This window comes from Carassius carassius, chromosome 12 (genome assembly GCF_963082965.1).
Source record: "Carassius carassius chromosome 12, fCarCar2.1, whole genome shotgun sequence".
In the NCBI taxonomy this organism is placed as follows: Eukaryota; Metazoa; Chordata; class Actinopteri; order Cypriniformes; family Cyprinidae; genus Carassius; species Carassius carassius.
In genome coordinates, this window is record NC_081766.1 from 2,341,048 (window position 1) to 2,352,371 (window position 11,324).

The following is an 11,324-nucleotide window of genomic DNA, read 5'->3' on the forward strand; positions in this document are numbered from 1 at the left end:
GAGAGACGGAGCTTAGACCCAAAGTACCGTTGCACTGTATGGCCTTTAATAACACAAACATACATTCATGTATTTACATGCTTTATGATCTGTAAATTGCAAAGCCATTATGAAAAAAGTAAATGCAATGGAAGTCAATGGCTACCATCAACTGTTTATCAAAATTCTTTAAAATATCTTCTTTTGTGTTCAACAGACGAAAACAACTTGAGGGTGATTAAATCATGATTAAATCATGACAGATTTAATTAAATTTTTTGGGTGAAATATCCCTTTAAGAAAAATATGACAGATTTTTTTAACAGGTAGAGAGATTCATTCAGTGACTGCAATAGACAATAAGAGAGAGAGAAAAACTATTCAATTGCCACACGGTTAAAATAGAATTGTTTTTAGAATACATTTTTCATTTTGTTTTAGTGTTCTGTTCAGAATATAATGCTATTATTGGCAGAGTTCTGATTTATGATGTGCAATATTTATATGATGTGCAATATTTACAGTTCCAAGATTGAGTCAGTCCTAATTCTATGAGAGAGGGACTGCTCCAGATGGCTCCTCCTGATCTCTGTAACGATCGGCTTGTGCTCAATGGCCTTTTCTCTCCCTTATATGCACTGGTGTCAATCCTGGCCCAGCCTGACTCCTCCTATAAAACACAACACAGAGTATAATTACAAACACTTAACACACTTAAACTTAAAGGTTTATGTGATCCATTTACATTTATGCATTTAGCAGTTGCTTTTATCCAAAGTGACTTATGATAGATCTTCAGAAGCAGTTCCACCAGAGAGGAGAAGAGAGTGAATGTTTTGGAAACTGATTAATTGATTATGTTTATATCGGCCTCATGTGATAGTGGTAAAGCTAAGCAGAGAGTTACTCCAGGTTACTCTCACTCCAGGAGTTTCTGATGATCCAGTATTCAGTCTTCCTGCCACTCAGATGATGTGATTCGGCACAGACAGAATGTGAAATTTGGCAAAAACTCCTCCATCATACGCCTCCAGGCCTTTTGTTGGTCATTATTTCACAGCTACAACACAGGGAAAAGAGAAACTGTTTTGATAATGGCATTGATAAAGTTTTTCTGTATTGACAAAATCGAGTTGAAATTTTATTACAGCTTTTTTTAAACAGCTTGAATTGAATTAATGCATCAGCTGTAAACCAGCGTTTTTTTTTTTTTTTTTAGTATCACTGAGATACTATTAAAGTTTTAAGTAATATTTTGAATTCATAAATCTTTTTTTTATTTCAATTTAAAAAAAGGTTTGGTCATTTTGTTGTTTTTATCTTTTTTAATATGTCTATATAGGCTAGTTTTATTTATCTTTATTTCAGTTTTAGTTATTTTACACATTGTAGAAAATGCTAAATATTGGCTTGGCAACTTACCAAAACAAAATAAATGTAATGCTTTTTTAATTTGATTTTATTAATATATATTTTTTTTATGTCAACTGTTTTTATGGTTTTAGTTAACTATAATAACCCTGCTGTAAAAACTGTTCATGATAAATACATTTATCATTTGTATCATATTAATTTTGCTGCCATGAGGCCCAACAGTAGGAGAGTTGTGGTTGAATTTATAACTATAAAAAACTACAAAATATGGGCTGTAGAACCTGTCTGATTGGGCCATTTTTGTAAATCTCAGCCTTCATTGGGTCTTGTCCTGAGACGTCTCATAATCCCCAACTTTACACACGGTGTAGTTTTTAATTATCGAGCAGGAGCCGAAGAACGTGCATGTGCCACACTGATTAAAGGAGTCACATTCTGCCAAAAATCAGAGAAGAAAAATAAGACATATTTAAATCCGCCACAACTCGCACTGTTAGAATGTGCATAATATGCAAGAGTAATTATTGCATGATTAGTGAAGTTATTGTAACTTGGACAAAAGTTTTAATTTGTAAATTTATATGACATTTGGGTGTTGAAATGATTAAAAGAAATGCCTTTTATATGCAACTCATAATACATTTTTATGGAAGCCTGTTTCTGCTATAAGATAAATTAAGGCATTTTATCCGATTCTGTCTTCTGAGTTTACATCTTGTAATTCTAAATTTTTTTCTTCTTCTCAGAATTGCATTGTATCTCACAATTGTTTCTTAGAATTGTGACTTTATATCTTGCAACTATCAGTTTATATCTCACAATTCTAATTTTATATCTTGTTCTTGCTTGAATTACGACTTTATATCTTGTGTTTCTGACTATTTTCTTAGAAATGCACGTTTATCTCGCAATTTAACTTTGTGTCTTGCACTTCTGACCTTTTTTCTTACATTTGCAAGGAAAAAAGTCAAAATTGTGAGCTAAAAAGTCCATAATGGAATAACCTTAAAAAAAAAAAAGAAAGAAAAATGTATCCTATGGTGGAAATAGGCTTTCCATACATTTTCACAGCATCTCATTTCAATGCAGAGTTTGGTGTTTTTGATTTCGGGAATGATAATTATTGCAGGTCTCGTCGGGAATGCCCCGCTCATGTGCATATATGCACATGTGATCTCCATTGTGGCATGAGCCCGCCCCTCCACAGTCAATCACGTTCTGCACTGACAGGTAAGCAGAAGGACACGCCCCTTTCCTCTTGATGTTGATGCGATCTGAATTTCAGACAGAAAAATCCATGTATTTGAGCTGAATGTTTGAGCTGCAGTACTGTGAGATGTGTTGGTTGCGTGTTGCTCACTTAGTTTTTGCCATCAGTGTTACCCCAGGCCCAAGAGATCAGAGGTGTATACATATTCATGAGGCCTGGGGAATGTCCTAAAACATGCATGAAATATTATAATTACAGAACCGGTATCATATCAGTTCAGTTAATAACAGCATGTTTAAAAAAAAGAGAAGATTGTATTACCATGCCAGATGAAGCACCTGCCCAACATGGTGTTACTATGGTAAATGTCCGAAAACAATGTATTTCAATGTTATATGTACTAAAATGCAAGTTACTGACATAGTACTTATCCAAATCTTGCCATAATACAGTATCTTAAGTTTTGTAAGTAGTATGTAAAGGTTGCAAATAAAACATGTACAACTGAGAAATATTCCCATACTTTATGAATGATGGTCTGTGTTCCTTCATGGGTTTGTAGCATGAATCTGATGAATCTGAAGAAAGCTATTAAAACCTTTATATTAATGCATTTGTTAACCCATTATATGTGTTTTCCATTACACAGAAAGCCGATCCAACCTACAGTAAATACATTTTTATTATCATCCAAGATGAGTGATGTGCATGCGCGAGACATCACATCCGGGGCTTTCCGCGCTTGCACAGACTAAAGCCAGAGCGCGCGCGCATGTCACATCGGGAAGCACTCGCGAACTCAGATCAGTTGTACATGGTTGTGTACAAGAGGTAAAAACAATATAAATACTGTTCGTTTTCTTACACAATACGCTCGTTTCGTGTGAAAACGTAATGGCGTCATTGGCGTTGACTGCAAGCCTTCGGTTTACCTGGGATCATAACATTAGCACAGAATCAGTTCAGAATCAATCACCAAAAGAATCAGTTCGGTTCATGCGCTCTGTGTGTCGGTTTGCTTTCACGCTGAATCACACATGCGCAGTATCATCAGCTCCTCGATTCTCGAATCGGACACGTCTGACAGAAACGGTTCTTGACCACTGATATATAATATAAGTTATATATATAGATCAGTGTTCTTGACTCGTGAACGAGTCAGTCTGTTGTTCGTTATCTGGCTCGGCTCGGTGTTCATCTTCAGTTCTATCTTCACAGCAGTTCAGTCAGTGTACTGTTTGAGTAAATGAATTACTCCGGGATATTGGTTTGTTTTAACTCAGAGGGAGTGTCAGCCACAATAAAAAAGTTAACAGCTTAATTCATTTGTGGATTCATGCGTATTGGAGACGCGAACCGTTTAAAACGATTCAGTTCGATTTGGTGAACTGTTTAAAAAAGATCCGGTTACATCGAATGATTCGTTTTTGTACCAAAATGTATTTTCGATGCTTCAAAAAATTCTAACTGACCCTCTGATGTCACATGGACTACTTTGATGATGTTTTTCTTACCTTTCTGGACATGGACAGTAGACCATACACACAGTTTCAATGGAGGGACTGAGAGCTCTCGGACTAAATCTAAAATATCTTAAACTGTGTTCCGAAGATAAACGGAGGTCTCACGGGTTTGGAACGACATGAGGGTAAGTTATTAATGACATAATTTTGCAAATTGGGCGAACTAACCCTTTAATCTGTTTTTTGTTTACAAAAAGTTACAGTCAAAGGAATTTGGATTGTCCTTTAGGTTAATCATTTGAAATAGTAAAAACAATATGTTCAAACTTTTGAGTACTTTCTTTAATAACTACAGAACACAATACAGTGTTTCCCACAGAATTAGATTCTATTTGCGGTGGTGTGGTGTTTGGGGACCGGGGAAGGGGGGGGGGGGGGTTAAGTTTAATATATCATATATATATAATATATATATATATATATATATATATCATATATTTTAGTGACAAGTACACATTTCCATTGCCAACACTTAGTGTCAGATACCTTAAAGGGATAGTTCACCCAAAAATGAAAATTCTATCATCGTTTACTCACCCTCAAGTTGTTCCAAAGTTGTTCCAGAGTTTCTTTGTTCTGTTGAACACAGAGGAAGATATTTGGAAGAATGAAAGAATCAAACAGATCTCGGTCCCCATTGACTTCCATAGTAGGAAAAAATATATACTATGGTAGTCATTAGGGACCGACATCTGTTTGGTTACAAACATTCTTCCAAATATCTTCCTTTGTGTTCAGCAGAACAAAGAAACTCATACAGGTTTGTAACAACTTTAGGGTGAATAAACGATGATAGAATTTTCATTTTTGGGTGAACTATCCCTTTTAAGACATTGCTATTGCTACATTGCTATGCCATTGCTACACTGTCTATGCTATGACTGCTCCACAGACTTCTTGTTGCAAATTTTGCTCACACACACACCTGGACCTGGAGATGCACACACACACACACACACACACACTCACACACACTCAAACTCACAAACTTACTGACACACTCAAACACAGGCTCACACACTCAAACATTCAAAAAGACTCACACACACACTCAGACACACACAGGCTCACACACACACCAAACTGGACCTGGAGGTGGACACACACAGACTCTGACACACACACACACACACACACACACACACACACACACACACACACACAACAAACCTGGAGATTGAGGTGGACAAAAACCAACACACACCAACCTGAACCTGGAGATAACAATATAATGTCTAGTCTGGTGGCTGTGATATATATAAATCTACCAACATCCGTTGCCATGATTTTTGGAATGACTGATCGCGAGAGGAAAAAAATGACGTTTTAGTCGCATAACATCAGTTAATGGAAACGCGGTCATTTCGCAATAGTTGTTTATCGATATTTAGAAAAAAAACCCACAAAAGTTTTGCGCGAATCTGTAATGGAAACGCGACAGAGTTATGTTGAGCAACAGTGTTCATTACTAACCATTCAACTCCGGATTGATTCTGGGATCTTCGCTGGGGGAATAAGCATTAAGCACCGGCAACAATCCGTCCTCTAACCCCAACTATTGCTGGGGCATTGGATAATAGGAAAATATGTGCTGCGTTGTTTATAGATCTTTCAAAGGCTTTTGATACAGTTGATCACGGCATTCTTGTGAACAGTCTAGTGAGCATTGGTTTGTCTAAGCATTCGGTAGATTGGTTTGCAAATTATTTGTCAGGTAGAACCCAAAGTGTTCGAATGGCTGGTTCTGTGTCTTCATTTTTGCCTATTTCCAAGGGGGTTCCTCAAGGCTCAGTATTAGGGCCTATATTATTTTCAATTTATATAAACAAACTTTGTGAAAATCTATCGAATGCTATGTATCACTTTTATGCTGATGACACTGTTATTTACTGTACTGCATCATCTACTGCACAAGCCCTTGAGCTTTTGCAGTCTGCATTTAATACTGTTCAGAACCGTTTAAAACAGCTTAAGCTGGTCTTAAATGTACAAAAGTCAAAAATAATGGTATTCACAAACTCAAGACAACTTCCAGTTTCTTCTTCAAGCATCTCAACTTTTGAAGGAAATGAAATTGAATTAGTTAACAGTTATAAATATTTGGGTATAATCATTGATTTTAAATTATGTTTCAGAACCCATGTTAGCAATCTGGTTTCTAAGCTTAAGATAAAGCTTGGCTGTCTCTACAGATCAAAATCATGCTTATCCATTCGCGCTAGAGAATACCTGGTGATGGCCACTTTTCTTGCCATATTAGATTATGGTGATCTGATATATATGAATGCTTCTGCCCAATGTTTGAAGAAACTGGATGTTGTGTATCATTGTGCATTACGTTTTTTTACTGGTTGTGGTTATAGGACACATCATTGTATCCTTTATTATAAAGCAAAATGGCCCTCTCTTTATGCAAGAAGGTACATTCACTGGCTATGTTTCATTTACAAGGCACTTCTTGGACTAGCTCCTACTTATTTGAGTGTCCTTTTAACAAGTAATCATGGCCATTATGGATTACGTTCAAATGATGTACTACACTTGTTGGTACCCCGTGTCAAAACAGAAATAGGAAAAAAAGCCTTTATGTTTGCAGCCCCTTCTGCCTGGAACCTTCTTCAGAAATCATTGAAAATGACTACCTGTATTTCTTATAGACAGTTTGTTTCAACTCTGAAGAATGTGGAGCAGATGAACACTGGTCAGTGTAATTGTTCATAAAGTTATATTAAGCCTTATTCAGCACTGGGTCTTGTGATATATATATATGTGTATTTGATGTGGGTTTTTTATATGTTGGAAACTAGAGCCCGACCGATATATCGGCCGGCCGATATTATCGGCCAACATAAGCTAATTGCATTTAAATCGGCATCGGCATTTATAACGGCCGATGAAACATGAGAAACAGAGTCTCATGCTTCACTCATGTTATGAGTGTTGCATTGTGTGCCCACCAGAGGGAGCTCTGCAGCTCCAGAGTTAACAACAGCGCCAGAAGTCCACTACAGAAGAAAGCGATCAACTGTTTTGACGGTGAGTCTGTCGTTCGTCATGTGAAATGATTGTAGATTTAGTTCATACCCTGTATATAAAAACTGTGTGGTAGTTCTAGCTAACGGTCCTATCATTATTACTTCTAAATATTCTGTAACATCACTTACAGCCGCTAATGCATTGCTATATTAGATTAGCCACAAAGCTAATACCATGTTTATCAGTGGAAGAGCGCGAACGTTAATAGGAGGTCAAACTATAACGTTAGCGTTTAACTTATTGTTATTCTATTGCGGTGTGTTTCCCACATGATGACCGTGTAATTGGGCCTTTCACACAGTACGCGGTATGCACGGCGCTTGCCGCTGGGCTCAGCATTGCCCTTCAGATACAACGCGATTTGCGCTGCGCTATGGCATAGGCGGAGTTTTAAAAACGTTTAGCGGGAGCTCTTTCATAGTCTGTTCCTCCTCCTTTCGGTCAGCAGCAAACATGTATCTGTCCCGTTGTAAGAAGCGAGCGATAGCGCTAGTCCTGCTGATGAGAATTAAGAGAGAAGCAAGGAAGAAGAGGCTACCCTCAGGTCCAGAGAACAATTTGGTGAATTCAGGCTGGTTACGTTACTCTAACGCTAATAGCTTCCTTTTTAGCAGGCCCCTTAAATGCTTGCTATTAACTTGTTTGAAGGTGGTTCTTCTCAAAATTGACAGCGGTGTGTTCATGACACTAACGTTAACCATTCAACTTCGAATTGATTCCGTAATCTTCCGGTAATAGTAGGCAAGACGATGTTTTGATTCAGACTGCACAAAGAGAAGAGGAGAAGATATACGGGTCTGTTGTGAATGTGTCTGTGAGGGCAAATATAGTGTAGTTACAGTAACTACAGTAGGTGCGTCAGAAATGATTAAACCAGAGGGGACATGTAAATAAATGTGAGCTGAACAAGCGCTTTTTTTTTTTTTTTTACATATTGTTTCAAAGCAGCTTTACAGACATAACAGGAAAATGTTGAAATAATATTGTTAAATATAAGTAGGTAATACCTATTGCTTGACAAATAAAAAAATATATATATATTTCTCATTTTTGCCTATGTAGGAGATCCCAGTTTATTATTATTATAATTCTAATGATGACACGAGTAATGATACATGGTGATATTATTAATACACATGCTTATTCTTTCTCCGTCTCTCTTTCTGCCTACAGATGGCTGGAAAAGGTGAATGCTGTAGCAGCAAAGTGTGGGACTACTTCTGCAAATACTTTAACTTTAGTATTATAATTTATTTACAGTAAACACACAGACTGTTAAAACCAGCTTCAACTGGAAGAAAGTAAAAGTGTTAAATGTTTAAAACCAGACTGTTTTTTGATCATTAAAAAATATATACTTTTGATGTGCAATTGTTTAGTCATTGAGACTGTAATCTAAGGCTTTTTTTTAACATAGTCCATTCTGGAAAATGGTTTATACAGCCCACATACATAGAACAGGCAGATATTTTGCTATTGAATGTTGTGTAAATGCAGTTTATAGGAAATGGGTCTAATATCCAGATTATTTTTAAAATCAAAATATCGGCTTATAAATCGGCTCTTTTCGAGATAATATCGGCATCGGCCCCCAAAAATCCATATCGGTCGGGCTCTATTGGAAACTGTTCCTTATGTTTGTTTTTTGTTTTTTTGTTTGTTTTTTTACGCTGCATCTTGGCCAGGTCTCTCTTGTAAAAGAGATTTTAATCTCAATGAGTTTTACCTGGTTAAATAAAGGATAAAAAAACAAAAAACAAACACATGCTTATGTTTTGATTCAGATCGTGTTCGAAGGGCAGGGGCTAGTCGTGTGTGCCTCCGTTGTCAGTTTTTGAGAGGGAGGGAGCAAGCAGGGTGCAGCTCTACAATAAAATACAATTGTACCCATATTAAATAGTTAAAAAATCTGAATCAATCCGTGGCGGTCAGCGTTGATATTGTGGCGGGCCGCCACAAATTAATGAATGTATGGGAAACCCTGTAATATGAGTAGAACATTTTCAAATAGACTACTTGCAATACTTAAGTACAAAAAATGTTGAATACTTTAGTACTTCTACTTAAGTGTGGTGCTTAAAGAGCACTTCAACTTCTACTCAAGTCATTTTTTTGATAGAGCACTTGTACTTTTACTCAAGTCTGGATCTCTAGTACTTTATACATCTCTAAATAAAAGTGCATGACTGTGATAAAATCTTTTCTAGAAGCCCTTTGTAATGATGATTAGTTCCTAGTAAAACAGCAGTCAAGTGGAGCGTCTCTCAGGGTTCGCAGTCCCCGCCCCCCGCGGCCGCTGATTGGATCCGCTCTCCATCACTCACAAACGGGGGTTTGTCATTGGCCGGAATGCTTTCAGAGCAGCTGTGTGGAGATGGAACTGAGGAAACCTTCGACATAAGTGACTTTAGGTGATCAAGGGACAGTTTATTTATTCTTGGTGCTCTGGTTCTACAGGATACGAAGAGATTTTGAAAAAATTTCAGGATTCACGCGGTTCCACGGACGCGTCCCGCGCGCGCTCTGGCGCAGGAGAAAACCAGGACTTTGCGCAAACGAACAGCACATCTCCATATCATCATGAGTTAGATCAAACACTTTCACCCACTCGAGACACACATAAAGCACTTGTTTTAAACAAAGGGAGTCCTTAACTGGAAGTTTTCGTGCAGGACGCATGGAGGATCCGGTGTAAAGGTGCTCGAAGGATGCCGTCCCGTGCCGAGTTCAGGACATCTGTCCGCTGGACGCTGAACTTTGTCCTTCTCATCTGAGAGCGATGGCTACTGAGGTGGTGTGTGGCCTGATCTTCAGAGTGCTGTTGCCAGTGTGTCTGGCTGCAGGTAAGAGTCTCCATCGACACTTGTTTCCAGCCTTTGCTCCTGTTGAGGATTTAGGGTTTAATGTGGAGATGCGCGGGTCCTCCGTTACGCGGCAGGTGCGTAGCAGTATCTGTCAGATACTGTTTGAATTTAAGTAGAATGTAGATAAAAAATGTTTTACAAAGACAGAAGTTCATATAAACTGACTTTTTGTATAGTTTGTATTTGTAGAAGTGCGCTTTGCCCATCATCATTGTATATTTGATATTTTTACGTTTTCCACAGGTACAAATCACATATATTTGATTAGTGTTTACATTCTGGGTTCAAATAATTTTTCTAACTATTGTAGTACTGCGTTACAGATTTACAACGTAAGTGTTAAACAGGCTGCTTTTGCGCTCATGTACAAGAAAAGTGTGCAAGGAAAACACTGAATTCAACGTGAAATTTCGAAGTAGAAAAACTGAAACAGTATTTTCTTCCTATTGTGTTTTTTAGAAAGTCCTTAAATAGCCAATAATAGATTTAAAATACAGATGTGTTGAAAATATATTGTAGATTCTAGTGTTTTTATTTATTAATTCTTGCGACAAAACAAAAATATACTTTCAACAAGATTTTTTTTTTGATTTTTGTCAAAAAAAAAAAAAAAACTAAATTAAACACAAAATTCATGAAACAGAGTTTAAAAGGCATTGCTTTGGGTTCAGAAATTGTAATTAATTTGATAAAAATGCTATTTTCGAGGATAAGATTAACAGTTTTCTTAATTTGTGGAAGTATTACCAACATACTGTACAAAAGGACTGCTACAAAAAAATGTGTGTGTGTGTGTTTATATATATATATATATATATATATATATATATATATATATATATATAGTTTTTTGTTTTTAATTTTTAGTTATTTTAGTACATTAAAGTTAAATGAAAATGAAAATGAGAAAGGTTGCCATGTCAGAAATAAATAAATGCATTTTATTTTGAGTGATGCTTTTTATGGTTTTAGTTAACTATAATAACTCTGATGTGTTTAGTCATTTTGTCGTGACTTTGACTTTTTTATTTTTATTTTTAAAATTAAAATGAAATTGAGAAATATTGAAACTACCTGGGATAAAATCAGCTTTATTATTATTATTATTATTATTATTAGTTAAAGATTTATAAGTTATTATAATAACCCTGGGACATTTAGTGTTTTTTTTTAATACTTTTGGTACTTTCAGTCGCTTTTACCATCATGAAATTAATCTAGAAGCTTTACAGTCTCTGTTTAAGGGTCTTAATCAGATCTGTGGTTAACCAAAATTAATACATATTCACATTTCCTCTTATTTCCATATACTTAACACACACACACACACACACACTA

At 36.4% G+C, this 11,324-nt stretch overlaps 1 protein-coding gene and 1 pseudogene across 1 annotated transcript in view; one reads left to right on the top strand and one right to left on the bottom strand.

Annotated features, from left to right (window-relative positions):
* Nucleotides 1-623: 623 nt before the first annotated feature.
* On the bottom strand, nt 624-3,467 carry LOC132155362 (cathepsin Z-like; annotated as a pseudogene).
* Nucleotides 3,468-9,553: 6,086 nt separating this feature from the next.
* LOC132154454 (piezo-type mechanosensitive ion channel component 2-like) overlaps nt 9,554-11,324 on the top strand; it is a 71,379-nt gene continuing 69,608 nt past the window's right edge. The window contains exon 1 of the mRNA XM_059563018.1: nt 9,554-9,965. Coding sequence (XP_059419001.1) covers nt 9,902-9,965 — 64 coding nt within the window. The 5' untranslated portion in view covers nt 9,554-9,901. The remainder of the gene's footprint in view (nt 9,966-11,324) is intronic.